This window comes from Protopterus annectens, chromosome 14.part0 (assembly GCF_019279795.1).
Source record: "Protopterus annectens isolate FY-2018-M chromosome 14.part0, PAN1.0, whole genome shotgun sequence".
In the NCBI taxonomy this organism is placed as follows: Eukaryota; Metazoa; Chordata; order Ceratodontiformes; family Protopteridae; genus Protopterus; species Protopterus annectens.
In genome coordinates this window covers 6,582,384-6,599,738 of record NC_056748.1, presented here as the reverse complement: position 1 = coordinate 6,599,738, position 17,355 = coordinate 6,582,384, and the positions used below count along the sequence as shown (strand labels likewise).

Sequence of the window (17,355 nt, the reverse complement as noted above, 5' to 3'; positions counted from 1 at the left end):
ACTGTTTGGGGTTGGAAAGGTGTGGAAGTGGAATTTGTATCCTTGGAAAACTATATTTAAAACCCATTTGTCCTAGGTAAAGAGTTCCCAGTTTTTTGTATGCAGGGTGATCTTTCCCCCCAAGGGAGCAGGCAAGTTGAGCAGGGCTTGGAAGGGTTAAGGTTAAGTCATTGTGACATTTTTCCATAGGGGGGGTGTCTTACTACTTCCGGCTTTGGAAGTGGGAGCCCCCCACTGCTTAGGCCTGTGTGTACCTTGAGACTGTAGCCTAGGTGGTCGGCTAGGTTCCTGGGTTTGGACTGAGAAGGCCTTGAAGAGACTGGAAAGGACCAATTCTTAGAAGGCCAATGCCTACTAAATCTGGGAGGCTATACTTGCAGGAAATCTTTAACAGTTTCCAAAGATTTAGCTTTTTCCTCCATCCTTTTGAGGACTTCTGCTTTGTTGCCAAACAGGCGGTCTTGGTTTAAGGGAGCATCCAGTAATTTAGCTTTAACATGATCTGGCAAGTTTTGCTCCTAAGCCAAGCATGCCTTCTAAGTACAGACGCAGTGACAGAAGCCCTGCAAGATGCTTCTAGAGAATCAAAACCACGTTGCAAAGTATATTTACCAACTTGTTCGGCAGAATGCATTAAATACTGTAATTCTTTATGTTCAGCACAGTTAGGAATCAACTTCATTTTCTGTTTAAGTAGTCCCATAATATGCTGCTGATACTTTAACATATGAAATTGGCAATTTAAGGCCCTAATGGCCAAAGTAGCAGAAGTGTACACCTTCTTACCCCATCTGTCCAAGGCCCTGGAATCTCTATCAGAGGGGGGAGGGTTCATAGGTTTATACTAGGCTATCTGCCCTAAGGCATTTATAAGCCTAGCCCAAATTATTGTGGCTTACGCCACCCCTTATATGAAAAAATACTGTGCCCATTAGTTTGTTGTGCCTCTGTCCAGCAGTGACACAGAGATGATTCCTGGGGTAAACCTACGATCTCCCATCCACAGGTCTAGATTTCTCTTGAACAGAGTCAGCGAGGTGCTCTGCCTCACATGGACCGGGATTTTATTCCACAGCATAGGGAGTCTCTGAGTGATAAATCTATCCCTCCAGCACGTCCTATTTATATCCGTGCTAAGGTTTAAGTCGCTTGCTCTAGTGGTTTTGGTGGATTTGGATTTTTGAGGTGGAGCATGTCCATTAATTCGGGTTGGACATGGCCTTGTATGTCAGGCACATGTCACCTCTGAGCAGACGGTATGCGACTGAATAGAGCTGGAGTTTCTTCAATCTGGCAGCATATGACAGATTTTGGAGTCCCTTTATCCTTTTGGTGAGGAACTTTTGGGGTCTCTCCAATTGCTGCAGATGTCGGGTGAGATACATCCCGAATGGGGCATTGTACTCGATCATTGGTCTGATAAGTGAAGAGTACAGGGAACAATGACCTCACTAGATCTGGATGTGAATCCCTTCATGATCAGGTGGGCAATGTAGAAGGTCTTTCTAACCACTTTAGCAATGTGAGTGTCAAAAGAAAGGCCACTGTCAACCTGGGTCCCCAGGTCCCTGATAACCTCTTCTGTGCTTAGTGGATTGCCACCTATATGGTAGCTTGGGGTTACCTTGTTTTTCCCGAAGGGTATGACTATACATTTTTGGCGTTTAACTTCAGGCCATGGCTCTGGCACCAGCTATCTGTTTCCGTGAGTCCCTTCTGAAGGATATCCGTGTCCGATGCACTTTCCACTATGGCGCCCAGTTTGCAGTCGTCTGCAAACTTTGTCAGCCAAAGTCCTCCCATGTTGGCCTGTACTTCTGAGAAGTAGATGCCAAACAATAGCGGGCCAAGGACCGAGCCCTATGGGACACCACTTGTGACCGGCTTGGAGTCTGACACAGCGCCAGCAACTCTAACCCTGTGGGTTCTGTCCTTAAGCCAGTTTGCAACCCATCTTGTGACATATGGGTTTACATTTAAGCTGGTAAGTTTTTCTACAATACCGAGTGGGGTATTGTGTCGAAAGCCTTTGCAAGGTCAAGGTAGGCTGTATGGACTGCCTTTCCCTCATCAATGGCCTTGGTGACTGTTTCGAAGAAGTCAACCAAGTTCAAAAGGCATGATCTTCCCTTGACAAAGCCAAACTGGGTCGGGTCCAATGTCTGCAAGTCCCCTATATCTTTGTTTATGAGCTCCATTATGATCCTCTCCATAGCTTTGCAGACTAGACTTGTTAAGCTTATGGGGCGGTAATTACCAGGGTCCGTAGAGGCACCGCCTTTGTGGAGTGGGACCACAGTTGCCGTACGCCACTCCTTGGGCACGTATCCTGTGGTAAGGCTAAGATTAAACAGCTGCCTTATGTGCGGGTTTAATTCCTCATTTTTTGGCAGCAGTAGCCTTAATGCCTTTTGGTCCTCGGGGAAATGGTCTCTGGATCCACAGTAGGATTCTTGAAGAGGAACTTGTGAGAGTCAGTTACTCTGTAATACCGGTCAGGTTTTCTGGGAGCTGGAGGTAAAGTGTCTGGGCCAGGCTAGATTCCAAGAAAGCATCATCTACAATGTCCAGGACAGGAGTGATAGCTAAAGGCCTATGTTTAGGGAGGAGTAAGTGTCAGAGTAATCCTGGCTTTCCCAGTGGAAATGCTCCCTAAGAGTGTGTAAGGTTTTACCAAAAGAAAATTCTTCTGGAGGGGAAGCAGAGGGAATGAAATCCTCTGCATCAGAATCCTCATAGGTAGAAAAGGATAAATCCTGGTAATCAGAAGAAACAGAAATTTCAGAATCCTGATCAGAAGAATCAGAAGGAAAATCAGTTCTAGGCCTCAGAGGGGGAAGGCTGGCTTCCCTTAATTAAAGTAATAAGGTAGTCAGCCATTCTAAGCATTTATTTGTTAGGCATATGAGCCTGACCATGTGGTTTAAACATCGGTTTTCTAGGCGTGCGTCGAGTTTTAGGCCTTGATGAAGAAGATGGCGTCGGCTTGAAATGCAAATCTGTAGGCCTGAATACACCCTCAGAAGCCAGTGCCTGCACAGCGGCTCCGGACCCATCCAAGATAGAGACATCCGCAAGTTCCATAGTTGAAGAAGCTTCTCACGGCATACCGGACTCCGAATGGGTCTCAGCAGAGGCCTGCGAATCTGAAGCAGCGGGTATCAGGGGCTGCGAAAGCGCCACACTGAGTACTGGTGAACTGGTGACTAGCTTAACGGAAGCGTCGTCGGCAGTTTTGGACCTGTGCGGTCTGTCTCTGTCTTTATCTTTACATTTTTTTGAAATATCAGTAGTCGGATGGCTTATCGAAGCCATTTCTGGATAATTATACCAAGTACCAAAATAATTTGCTGCAAAAACAGACAGAAAACGAATAGTTCGGGGGTTGAATAAGGCACAAAACTGCCAGCGAGGGACATCGTGGTCTGGGCCTAGGCAAGGAATACAGTACGAATGCAAACCTTTAGGAGGTATTTGCTTTCCACATGTGGGACAATTGTTAACTTTTACTGACATCGGTTAAGAGCAAGAAAAGGGATCCCCAACGGGGTACTTAGCTTTTTTGAAGACTTCGGTTCTGAAACTCGAAAACGAAAATTTCAGGAGTCGGCCGACCGGCACTTGCGAACTGCTTCTGTTTCGGGCATTGTGCGACAAGAAAGACTGATGTGATGGCGTCTGCAGCATGTTTTATACCCCTGACGACCTGACGTCATGGAAGAAGAGACAGTATCCGACGCAGGAATCCAAGACTGATATTCAGGCCGGCTGAGGGTTACCTGCAGGCAGATAACCCAAACGTAATGACTGCAACAGTGAAACACGAAGAACATCCACCGTACAACAAGGATCAACAGCATGACTTCACCCACGAGGTAGACACAAGTAAACTATTCCCAAGGAAATATAAGGAGGAGTAGATGCACTTTTAGTTCTCTGTTTCTTTTTTGATAGGAAAAATGGAGACAGAAGTGTTACAAATGGTAGCAGCATCTTCCCCAGGGGTGGGCACAACATTCTGACCAAAACAGGGAAGTCATCCCTGTTACCTCTCCCAGGACTGGAAAGTGGCTCTCTCTTTTGCCCATTGAGGGGACCCCATCAGCTGCAGAGGATGTGGCTAACCCACAGCCCATAATGGCTGCAGATGCTACACCAGAGGAATCCAAGGTGAAAGATGAGCGTGACGAGCAAGCTATGGCCAGGGCAGAGTCACCCAGCTGCAGTTCAGGCAAAACTGCTAGCCTCCTGTGGTGGCAAAGGCTGTTTGCTTAACTTTTTCTCTGTGGCTAGGAGGAGGATCAACTCTTTCCCATGGAAAACAAGCAGTAAATTCTGGTAAAAACAGACAATCCTAAAAAGTCACTTTTTTCCTGAGACAAATACAGTAAAAAGCACATTGTCAGCCCAACAAAAGTAAAATAAACAATTTCTCAACATAAAAATTCAGTTAAACAGCTTTTAAACTGTCAGGTACAAAGCGAACTCCCTTTAAAATTCAGTACAGTCTCATGACAGTCCATTAAGAATACATATTCCTAGCTGTAAAATAACTTCAGTACTGAATGGAAGCCGCCCCCCCCCAAAAAAAATGGAACTTATCTGCCTAACAAAGGAACAGCAAAAGCTGAATATCAATCTTCGAAAGCCTCAGAGGATCATACTCTTCAGTGGCAGTAAAGCTCTGAAGGGCTTAGTGCCCAAACTTGTCCTTTAGCCAGCTCAGATTGAACTCGGTTGCGTGGAAGCTGCCCTGCTGCTATATCCTTGGCAGGATAAAAAAACAGAAGTTATGTTCTTACCATAACGTTCCATGTTAGTTGTCTTCTTCTCGCCTTCTTCTTGCTGGATGGGTTCGGAGCCGACCTCGGCTCCGACTCGGCCACTCTAAAAGCTCGAGAGTTGGTTCCACCGGCTCGAGGCTCCCCTTATATCCCACAATGCTAGGCGAGAGTTACCTCAGATCTCGTTTGTAAGCTAACCCAGCTTATATCAATAACAGTATAACTGTGAAACAGAATCCACCTCTAACAGCAGGAAGAAAAGGGGTGACCTATATCCTAAAACAAGAAATATGCATAATAGCATATGACTAAGAAAGAGGTGGTAGAAAGAGAGGTCACGATCACAACTCCTCTAGGTCTGTCCAGGCCAGGGGAAGGAGGTGGGGCACAAGAAGAAGGCGAGAAGAAGACAACTAACATGGAACGTTATGGTAAGAACATAACTTCTGTATGTTAAGTTGTCTATCTCGCCTTCATTCTTGCTGGATGGGACCGCGTCCCTAGCACCTTGTCCCGGGTGGCCTAACGGAACAGACTCCTGAGAACAGTGGAACCAAAATTAGCTCTATGCCTAGAAGCTAAATCCAACTTATAATGGGAAATAAAAGTGTGAGGAGTAGCCCAAGTAGCCGCTGCACAAATGGTGTCAATAGGCAGTCTGTCTTGGAAGGCTAGAGAAGTAGCCAAAGCTCTGGTGGAATGGGCTTTAGGTTTATTAGGCAGCTTTGGTGTCTAATCTCATAAACAAGGGTAATCAGAGATGTTAGCCATCTGGATAATGATACCTTTGAAACTGGAAGTCCCTTTCTGCTTTCCGCATAGGAGACAAACAGCTGATCAGATTTTCTGAATAGTTTAGTCCTGTCCAAGTAGTACCTTAATTGACGATGAACATCCAGGCAGTGTAATTTTTGTTCAGACCTATTTGAATACTCTGGGAAAAAGACAGGAGGTCAATGCATTGGTTTAGATTTGATGTTGAAACCACCTTAGGCAAAAAGGATGGGTTAGTTCGTAAGGAAACTCTGTCCTTATGGAGCAAAGATAAGGAGCGACAACTGAGTGCTTGAAGTTCTGAAATTCTTCTAGCTGATGTGATAGCCACCAGAAAAAGAGTTTTCCATGATAACAACTTCAAGGAACATGAAGCTGCAGGTTCGAAAGGGGAAAGAATCAAAGAAGCAAGAACTAAATTTAGGTCCCAAGGAGAAGGAGGATTTCTTACAGGAGGTCTGAGAAGAAAAACTCCTTTCAAAAAGGCTTTGCAGAGTTTGTGGGACATTAGGGCAGATTCAGAAATACCCACATGTAATTAGAAATAGCTGCCAATTGAACCTTAAGAGTAGATGGAGATGAACCTGCATGGAAGAGTTCAGCTAGAAAATCAAGGACTAGTTGGATGGAAGCGGTGAAAGGATCTATGTCCTTTCCTTGTGCCCAATATGAGAAGCGTTTCCACTTACTCAAATAAATCTTTCAGTGGAAGATTTATGGGAAGCTATCAATATATCTCTAACAGAGTGAGATAATTGAGGAAGCCTGGCTACGGTTGGAACTGGAGGAACCAAGCAGTGAGGTTCAGAGAGGGGAGGGAGGGATGAAACTGACCCGACTGATGGATCAAAAGATCTGGAACTAGGTCCAGATTCCACGGTCGGTCAAAAGAAATCGATGTAGAAAGGGGAACCACACTTGTCGAGGCCAGTAAGGAGCAATGAGGATCAATGAGGCCTTCTGAGCGATAGCTTTCTGTATTACTTGAGAGATCAGTGGGAAAGGAGGAAATGCATACAGAAGTCCCAGGGCCAAACTTGGACTAAGCGTCCCTGCTGGGTTGGCCTGGTAAAGGGAATAGAGTGAAGTATTCTCTGCACTTGCTGTTTTGGGGAGTAGCAAAAGATCGCAGCAAGGCTGACCCCACTTGAGAAATATCTCTCTCACTACAGAGTCTTTCAGAGACCACTCGTGAGGCATGAGAATAGCTCTGCTCAACTTGTCCGCAATGTGATTGGACTTCCGGGGATGTGCGTTGCTATCAGAAAACGCTGAGAAGAAATCGCCCATTGCCACAGTCTGAGTGCTTCTCGACACAGGGGTATGATCTGGTTCCGCCTTGTTTGTTGATGTACCACACTACAGACATATTGTCTGTCTGGATTGCAATCGTTCCCAAGGGAAGAGAGTCTTGAAGGGCTTGCAACGCTAAAAGCACTGCTCTCATCTCCAGAACATTTATGTGCAAGTGGCATTCGTTTGGTTGCCATGTGCCCTGGACTGTCCTGCCCTGATAATGCCCTCCCCACCGATCAGGGAGGCATCCGTTGTCAGAGTAGCAACCGGAGGAGGTGGAACAAATGGTCTCCCCAACAGGAGCTGGGGGGAAGACATCCACCACATGAGATGCATTTTGCACGCTTGCGTGATCATAATGGTGTGAGACATTGGAAGTTCCTGGTATGACCATTGAGAAAAGAGCATCCACTGAAGGATCCGCATGTGGTATCTGGCCAATGGGAGGAGAGGTATGGCCGCTGCCATGATTCCCAACACCTTTAGAACTAACCTGGCTTTGGCTCTGTTGTTGTTGAGAAGAAGTGACACCAATTTTTGAATGTCTGATATCCTTTGGTTCGTTAGTGTTGCAGACATGTTTATAGTATCTAAATTTGCGCCTATGTAGGTAATAGTACGACAAGACGACAAAACAGACTTTTCGAGTGTTAGCATATTTAATTTTGGGATTACCAAAAAGGTGTTTAGAACAGAGAAGTCCAGGACAGGACGCCAGGAGCTGTCTTTTCTGGCTACCAGGAAAAGTCGAAGTAAAAACCTTGTCCCCTTTCTTCTGCTGGGACAGGCTGAATAGCCCTGATACTTAGAAGAGAGAGAACCTGCTGTTGAGCCTCTGCCCACTGATTTAGGGGTAGGTCTGGCCAACTGTTTGGGGTTGGAAAGGTGTGGAAGTGGAATTTGTATCCTTGAAAACTATATTTAAAACCCATTTGTCCTAGGTAAAGAGTTCCCAGTTTTTTGTATGCAGGGCGATCTTTCCCCCCAAGGGAGCAGGCAAGTTGAGCAGGGCTTGGAAGGGTTAAGGTTAAGTCATTGTGACATTTTTCCATAGGGGGGGTGTCTTACTACCCGGCTTTGGAAGTGGGAGCCCCCCACTGCTTAGGCCTGTGTGTACCTTGAGACTGTAGCCTAGGTGGTCGGCTAGGTTCCTGGGTTTGGACTGAGAAGGCCTTGAAGAGACTGGAAAGGACCAATTCTTAGAAGGCCAATGCCTACTAAATCTGGGAGGCTATACTTGCAGGAAATCTTTAACAGTTTCCAAAGATTTAGCTTTTTCCTCCATCCTTTTGAGGACTTCTGCTTTGTTGCCAAACAGGCGGTCTTGGTTTAAGAGAGCATCCAGTAATTTAGCTTTAACATGATCTGGCAAGTTTTGCTCCTAAGCCAAGCATGCCTTCTAAGTACAGACGCAGTGACAGAAGCCCTGCAAGATGCTTCTAGAGAATCAAAACCACGTTGCAAAGTATATTTACCAACTTGTTCGGCAGAATGCATTAAATACTGTAATTCTTTATGTTCAGCACAGTTAGAATCAACTTCATTTTCTGTTTAAGTAGTCCCATAATATGCTGCTGATACTTTAACATATGAAATTGGCAATTTAAGGCCCTAATGGCCAAAGTAGCAGAAGTGTACACCTTCTTACCCCATCTGTCCAAGGCCCTGGAATCTCTATCAGAGGGGGGAGGGTTCATAGGTTTATACTAGGCTATCTGCCCTAAGGCATTTATAAGCCTAGCCCAAATTATTGTGGCTTACGCCACCCCTTATATGAAAAAATACTGTGCCCATTAGTTTGTTGTGCCTCTGTCCAGCAGTGACACAGAGATGATTCCTGGGGTAAACCTACGATCTCCCATCCACAGGTCTAGATTTCTCTTGAACAGAGTCAGCGTGGTGCTCTGCCTCACATGGACCGGGATTTTATTCCACAGCATAGGGAGTCTCTGAGTGATAAATCTATCCCTCCAGCACGTCCTATTTATATCCGTGCTAAGGTTTAAGTCGCTTGCTCTAGTGGTTTTGGTGGATTTGGATTTTTGAGGTGGAGCATGTCCATTAATTCCGGTTGGACATGGCCTTGTATGTCAGGCACATGTCACCTCTGAGCAGACGGTATGCGACTGAATAGAGCTGGAGTTTCTTCAATCTGGCAGCATATGACAGATTTTGGAGTCCCTTTATCCTTTGGTGAGGAACTTTGGGGTCTCTCCAATTGCTGCAGATGTCGGGTGAGATACATCCCTAATGGGGCATTGTACTCGATCATTGGTCTGATAAGTGAAGAGTACAGGGAACAATGACCTCACTAGATCTGGATGTGAATCCTTCATGATCAGGTGGGCAATGTAGAAGGTCTTTCTAACCACTTTAGCAATGTGAGTGTCAAAAGAAAGGCCACTGTCAACCTGGGTCCCCAGGTCCCTGATAACCTCTTCTGTGCTTAGTGGATTGCCACCTATATGGTAGCTTGGGGTTACCTTGTTTTTCCCGAAGGGTATGACTATACATTTTGGCGTTTAACTTCAGGCCATGGCTCTGGCACCAGCTATCTGTTTCCGTGAGTCCCTTCTGAAGGATATCCGTGTCCGATGCACTTTCCACTATGGCTTCAGTTTGCAGTCGCCTGCAAACTTTGTCAGCCAAAGTCCTCCCATGTTGGCCTGTACTTCTGAGAAGTAGATGCCAAACATTAGGGGGCCAAGGACCCAGCCCTATGGGACACCAGTTGTGACCGCTTGGAGTCTGACACAGCGCCAGCAACTCTAACCCTGTGGGTTCTGTCCTTAAGCCAGTTTGCAACCCATCTTGTGACATATGGGTTTACATTTAAGCTGGTAAGTTTTTCTACAATACCCGAGTGGGGTATTGTGTAAAGCCTTGCAAGGTCAAGGTAGGCTGTATGGACTGCCTTTACCTCATCAATGGCCTTGGTGACTGTTTCGAAGAAGTCAACCAAGTTCAAAAGGCATGATCTTCCCTTGACAAAGCCAAACTGGGTCGGGTCCAATGTCTGCAAGTCCCCTATATCTTTGTTTATGAGCTCCATTATGATCCTCTCCATAGCTTTGCAGACTAGACTTGTTAAGCTTATGGGGCGTAATTACCAGGGTCCGTAGAGGCACCGCCTTTGTGGAGTGGGACCACAGTTGCCGTACGCCACTCCTTGGGCACGTATCCTGTGGTAAGGCTAAGATTAAACAGCTGCCTTATGTGCGGGTTTAATTCCTCATTTTTTGGCAGCAGTAGCCTTAATGCCTTTTGGTCCTCGGGGAAATGGTCTCTGGATCCACAGTAGGATTCTTGAAGAGGAACTTGTGAGAGTCAGTTACTCTGTAATACTGGTCAGGTTTTCTGGGAGCTGGAGGTAAAGTGTCTGGGCCAGGCTAGATTCCAAGAAGGCATCATCTACAATGTCCAGGACAGGAGTGATAGCTAAAGGCCTATGTTTAGGGAGGAGTAAGTGTCAGAGTAATCCTGGCTTTCCCAGTGGAAATGCTCCCTAAGAGTGTGTAAGGTTTTACCAAAAGAAAATTCTTCTGGAGGGGAAGCAGAGGGAATGAAATCCTCTGCATCAGAATCCTCATAGGTAGAAAAGGATAAATCCTGGTAATCAGAAGAAACAGAAATTTCAGAATCCTGATCAGAAGAATCAGAAGGAAAATCAGTTCTAGGCCTCAGAGGGGGAAGGCTGGCTTCCCTTAATTAAAGTAATAAGGTAGTCAGCCATTCTAAGCATTTATTTGTTAGGCATATGAGCCTGACCATGTGGTTTAAACATCGGTTTTCTAGGCGCAAGGCCGAAGTTTTAGGCCTTGATGAAGAAGATGGCGTCGGCTTGAAATGCAAATCTGTAGGCCTGAATACACCCTCAGAAGCCAGTGCCTGCACAGCGGCTCCGGACCCATCCAAGATAGAGACATCCGCAAGTTCCATAGTTGAAGAAGCTTCTCACGGCATACCGGACTCCGAATGGGTCTCAGCAGAGGCCTGCGAATCTGAAGCAGCGGGTATCAGGGGCTGCGAAAGCGCCACACTGAGTACTGGTGAACTGGTGACTAGCTTAACGGAAGCGTCGTCGGCAGTTTTGGAACTGTGCGGTCTGTCTCTGTCTTTATCTTTACATTTTTTTGAAATATCAGTAGTCGGATGGCTTATCGAAGCCATTTCTGGATAATTATACCAAGTACCAAAATAATTTGCTGCAAAAACAGACAGAAAACGAATAGTTCGGGGGTTGAATAAGGCACAAAACTGCCAGCGAGGGACATCGTGGTCTGGGCCTAGGCAAGGAATACAGTACGAATGCAAACCTTTAGGAGGTATTTGCTTTCCACATGTGGGACAATTGTTAACTTTTACTGACATCGGTTAAGAGCAAGAAAAGGGATCCCCAACGGGGTACTTAGCTTTTTTGAAGACTTCGGTTCTGAAACTCGAAAACGAAAATTTCAGGAGTCGGCCGACCGGCACTTGCGAACTGCTTCTGTTTCGGGCATTGTGCGACAAGAAAGACTGATGTGATGGCGTCTGCAGCATGTTTTATACCCCTGACGACCTGACGTCATGGAAGAAGAGACAGTATCCGACGCAGGAATCCAAGACTGATATTCAGGCCGGCTGAGGGTTACCTGCAGGCAGATAACCCAAACGTAATGACTGCAACAGTGAAACACGAAGAACATCCACCGTACAACAAGGATCAACAGCATGACTTCACCCACGAGGTAGACACAAGTAAACTATTCCCAAGGAAATATAAGGAGGAGTAGATGCACTTTTAGTTCTCTGTTTCTTTTTTGATAGGAAAAATGGAGACAGAAGTGTTACAAATGGTAGCAGCATCTTCCCCAGGGGTGGGCACAACATTCTGACCAAAACAGGGAAGTCATCCCTGTTACCTCTCCCAGGACTGAAAAGTGGCTCTCTCTTTTGCCCATTGAGGGGACCCCATCAGCTGCAGAGGATGTGGCTAACCCACAGCCCATAATGGCTGCAGATGCTACACCAGAGGAATCCAAGGTGAAAGATGAGCGTGACGAGCAAGCTATGGCCAGGGCAGAGTCACCCAGCTGCAGTTCAGGCAAAACTGCTAGCCTCCTGTGGTGGCAAAGGCTGTTTGCTTAACTTTTTCTCTGTGGCTAGGAGGAGGATCAACTCTTTCCCATGGAAAACAAGCAGTAAATTCTGGTAAAAACAGACAATCCTAAAAAGTCACTTTTTTCCTGAGACAAATACAGTAAAAAGCACATTGTCAGCCCAACAAAAGTAAAATAAACAATTTCTCAACATAAAAATTCAGTTAAACAGCTTTTAAACTGTCAGGTACAAAGCGAACTCCCTTTAAAATTCAGTACAGTCTCATGACAGTCCATTAAGAATACATATTCCTAGCTGTAAAATAACTTCAGTACTGAATGGAAGCCGCCCCCCCCCCCCCAAAAAAAATGGAACTTATCTGCCTAACAAAGGAACAGCAAAAGCTGAATATCAATCTTCGAAAGCCTCAGAGGATCATACTCTTCAGTGGCAGTAAAGCTCTGAAGGGCTTAGTGCCCAAACTTGTCCTTTAGCCAGCTCAGATTGAACTCGGTTGCGTGGAAGCTGCCCTGCTGCTATATCCTTGGCAGGATAAAAAACAAACGCTAAGGTTACTCTAGCAGCAATCAATATGATGAACATCAAAGCCTCAAATTAGGGCTCCTGAGAAGAAGCTCTCGCCTAGCTCAGGAACAACTGGCTGTTGTCACCCCAAGATGAACGGACTGACTGGATGCTGGTAGTGGCACTAATAGGCAAGGTCCTGCGGTGGAGCATAAAAACTTGACTGATCAACAGGCAAGTCAGCAACATCTAATTTACAATCTTCACAACAGTGACAGGACAGACTACTGCAAAATTAATGAAGAAAAAGAAAGTCTGGGATAAAACTATACTGTTTTAATGATAACACGATTGCAAAATGATGGCGGTTTGCACACAGGCCATACCAGTAGCAGTTAAGACTGAATGCAACAATATTTCTCAAACTCCCACCCAAAAAAAGAATGGGAACATTATCAGGAGGGAATACCAGTCTCTTCTTTAGTGCTTTAGACAACAGAGTTGCTAAATGAACGTGGGTAATCTGGGACGCATGCTGCCATATGCCACAGTTTTGCCTGCTTCTGAAACATTTTCACAGCTTCGAAAGTTGTGAAATATACTTGCTGTCTCTCTCTGCCCCCCCCTCCCACCCACCCACATATACATGTCCACGTGAAGCATGTAGCAACTTTTACAGTCATTCATTCAGAGGGACACTTGGAATCTGGATGCTGTTTATATTGAAGTGATAATTATTTTGAGGCTTTTTAACTCTAATATACTCTGCTTCTATCATTTTTATTTCTGTCACTAGTAATAAACTGAGGCAGCTAAAGACCCATGCACGGGAAAGAATTATGATCAGCTCAGCTGTGTGATCTTGACATAGATGCCATGATTCACCCTTGAAGTTTGCTTTCTGCTGCTAGTGGTGAATTACTAGCTACCCATGGCAAAAAAGTTGATTATGATCTGGTCTCTAATCACAATCTTCTATACACACTGAACGTTACGAAACACAGCAAATGGTGAATGTGAAATGAATTGCCTTTTTTGTATATTTCCACAAGGAACTGAGGTTTGAATGCTTCCTGTACCACCACTTATATTCACTCATTCATTCTCTTACTGCTAAAGCTTTATCCATTTCAAGTTGTGTGGGATCCTGAATCTTTTCTAGCAATCAATGGCCACAAGGCAGAAAAAACAATCCTGAACAGGACACCAGTCGGTCAGAGGAAACAAACGCATGGCGGGTACATCTACAAGTAAGGGGGGGGGGGTGCCAGTTCACCTACAGCACTGCCCATGGAATGTGGGAATAAGCAAGGATGTGACTCAAACAATTTTACTTGCATCTGAAGTCAGTATTAATCATTCAATTTAGAGTACTTAAATATATACATACACTGAAATGGTTTAAAGCTGCTCTGGTCTGCCAAAATCTGCACTTAGAACTGTGGTGCAGACCTGAAAAAAAGATCTGCTCAAAGTTATTCTGAGTTGCACTGCAGAGGTGTAATGTCTGAAGAAGCTTTAGGGAAAATGCATTTATGCACTAACAAGGATTTCTAATAAGATATTAACAATCTCCCACGTGACTGGTATATTCTTGTTGTACACTGCAGAACTACGGACATCTATTACGTCACTGCTCTTAGTAGAATTACCTGAATTTATAAATTTTTAACCATGCACACGGAAGAAAGCCTCAATTTAACTGAGCATAAATGCCCAAAGCTGCTGCAAGAAAAAATGCTGAATGATATCCAAATTAAAAAAAAAAATGGGGGAGAAACAGCCTTGTGAACACACAAATCAGGCAAAGGTGAATCATGTTTAGTCTAAGCTTTGAAAAAAGAAGATGCACCCTGCTGGGATACAGCTTATTTCTGGGTTTTGTCAAAACACCTTTGTAGTCACTCTCAACACTGGGCAACGTTGAATAGCAAAAGCTTTTCAAGTCAATTCAGTTGTTAAAAAAGAAAATCAAAATAACCACAAAAAGACGTCCGATTTTAGCAAATCAAAGACAACCCATTAGCTTTTCTACGTGAATATAAGCAACATTTTTACTCACTTTGACTTTGCTTTGTTTCCACTTTCGTCTGTAGAGTTCCTTCCCTCTTCTACAGGTTTCAAACTCAACAGAGGTACAAGATCTGCATTGCCGTAGCCCGCAAATGTGACCGCTGCAGTGCCATTCTCCTCATCAATCTCTTCTATTTCAGCTTCGTACCATCTGTAAAGAAATTACGTCTGTAAGCATGTGAGTAGAGGTTTATTACTCAGCCCTATACAATCAACACACTTCATAAGAATGCATAAAGAACATTTAAATCCCTGCACCATAAGCCACCCAACAAATGCAACACAAGCATCTGTGTAGTAAAAACTGGATGCCGTTTTCAAAGGGGCAAAACTTGTTTTTATTTTTAACAGATGATCCTTGGTGTTTAGTTACCTATAATTTATAAGGCACTCTAGACAAATTATTCTCCTTTATGCAATATCTCAGAGAATTAAAAAGAGGGCAGAACACAAAAGAAGCAAATTACAAGGTAATTCAGATGCAGTACATTACTGAAACAAAAGAACACAAATTTGTATGCATATAAACAAATGACAGAGACGGCAAAAATCTACAGCACAGTAGGCAAAGGTGGTCTTGGGGTTCCCCATACATAAAAAAACACCAATTCAAAGCATTTTAAGTTGACCATTACTATAGCCACAAGAGAAGATGCCAGACAGATCACAGGAGAAGAAACTAAAAGATACAGACAACTCCCTCAGTCAAGATGTCGGTGACCGGCAGAGGTGGATGCTTTGAGCTGGACATATGCAAAATTGTCTTTCTACAGTTCCAAATTAAGTGCAGTTGGGGCACCACTGTATGGGTTTAGGAGGAGCTCTTAAGGGCCTGGAACAATAAGGGTTAAATCTACAGATGACCTCAAGGAGTAGGTGCGTGGTTTGTAAGGCTGCTCAAGGTGGACAGAAACACTTACAGATAAAACATTACTAGCACATAAGAGAGACAAATATTCACTTCCACAAAAAAAAAAAAAAAAAAAAATTTCCTTCCATAAAACAAGTGGTCTTGGTACAGGCAAAAACTGTTAATCACGGTTCCAGCACCAGAGGTAAAGTGAAAAGGTCACATTTCAAACCAGGAAGCATGACATCGAGCCAAAAAAAACGGGGTTAGGTAATCAATGGTGTAGTAATAGAAGACAAATGCAGAGTTACAGTTAAAGGCAAAAAAAAAAAAAAAAAAAAACAGAGAAGTTTCTGTGTATCTGCTGGGGAGGAACAATTAGTGTAAAAATAAAGTAGCTATAAAAATTATGTGCTGCATCAAACAGTTGTGAGGAAAAACTAACTCTTGCTAACAAGTAAGCGATGAGGCAAACAACGAAGCTTGGTAGGGCATGAGAACTGTATTCATTTTTTTCAGTAATTTTGATATTTAAATTTAAATGTACTGCTCTACAGCAAGCCCAAAAGGACGAGGAAATACTCCTGGTAATGTCAGTGTAATAGTAATTCACATTGTTAACACTGGCTAAGAAGCAGGCTGTTTGTGAAAAACTGAAATCTACCAAACTGACTGAAGCCACATTGGAATGCCCAATGAAGTTTGCGAAAGAATGTGGGCAAGATGCCAGCCCACTGGCAAACTGCTGCCTGTGATGCTCACAATCAAGGATTGATTAGTGACCTCTGAAGCTGGGTGTCCAACTGGGGAGGGAATGGTGACTCAACCACTTTATCTGCCTTTGAGAGGAGGGCAAGGGTTGCTTATGGCACCACATTGTGCTCTAGTATGACCATGGGTAGAAATGTCTGCTGGTCAGCTTGCCCCACTGCTTGCCAATCCTTAGAGGTTGGCTGAGGCATATAAACATATATAGATCAGAAGAAAACACTAGTTGGGGTGTCTACATCTAATTTCCCCCACATATGGGTAACTGTACCATGAAGTGTGACCCCAGAATACTGGCTCAAGCCTAGGGGTGGTTGTGTCAGTCTACAGGGAAGGGTGAGTGGGAGGAGGACAGGTACCATCAATATCAGACAGTCATCCTGTCCTAGAAGGCAAAAAAAAAAAAAAAGTGGACAAGGTTAAAGAAAAAGCAGTTCTTGGAACTTGATCTTTGACATCTTTCAGCTAAATCTGAAGACCTATGAAAAAACTTGTTAAACTGCATTCCACCACTTTTTCTTCCTCTGGAGGATGTTCCAAGCTCCTAGCCATCTCCTTTTTGTGAAAAGGTACTTTTAAGTTACACTTCTACCCACTTCATCCTCACTCGCTGACGTTCCTGCAGATGTTACTTGGTGTCAGGCTCAGAAGTGCAGAGAGAATTGTTCCCAAACTCCTTCCAGAGGCAAGCAATCGGGCTGCTCTTCAAGAGAATGATAGGTCTTGCTCAGACAAGGAATCCCTGGAGACCTGATTACGCGGGCCCCCTTTGCCATGGGGAAGGGCATTTTCCTGACGAGTCCCCTCTGCCCGTGGGGGGGGGGGGGGGGGACGACGACGACTCACCATGTGTGTTACAAAAAGGCCCTTGGGACTTCCTGAACCACATCTTTCCCTTACTCTGATTCCTGGTATAGGACCGTTGAGGAGTGGAAAAACGTGCGCCCACAGCAGACAGGGTCTTTCAGTCATTCTCACATCTGGCTAATGTGTCTAACTTTTTGGCCAAACAGAGAAGCACCACCAGCAGAAGCGCTGATGAAGAAAGACTTGAAGGGGTCTGCAAAATCACACAAGCGCATCCAGATGCGATGTCTCATGACAACGCCTGCATCCCCTGCTGTGGCCGGCCCTTCGGCTGTATGTGCAATCAACTGCATGGACACGTTAGAGACGGACTCTAGGGTGGCAAGCTATGAGGCA

The 17,355-nt window shown here is 44.7% G+C and overlaps 1 protein-coding gene across 1 annotated transcript in view; it reads right to left on the bottom strand.

Moving 5' to 3' along the window:
* SMNDC1 (survival motor neuron domain containing 1) overlaps positions 1-17,355 on the bottom strand; it is a 759,314-nt gene that overhangs the window by 359,366 nt on the left and 382,593 nt on the right. Inside the window, exon 3 of the mRNA XM_044055698.1 lies at positions 14,524-14,685. Within this exon, the coding sequence (XP_043911633.1) occupies positions 14,524-14,685 (162 nt within the window). The remainder of the gene's footprint in view (positions 1-14,523; positions 14,686-17,355) is intronic.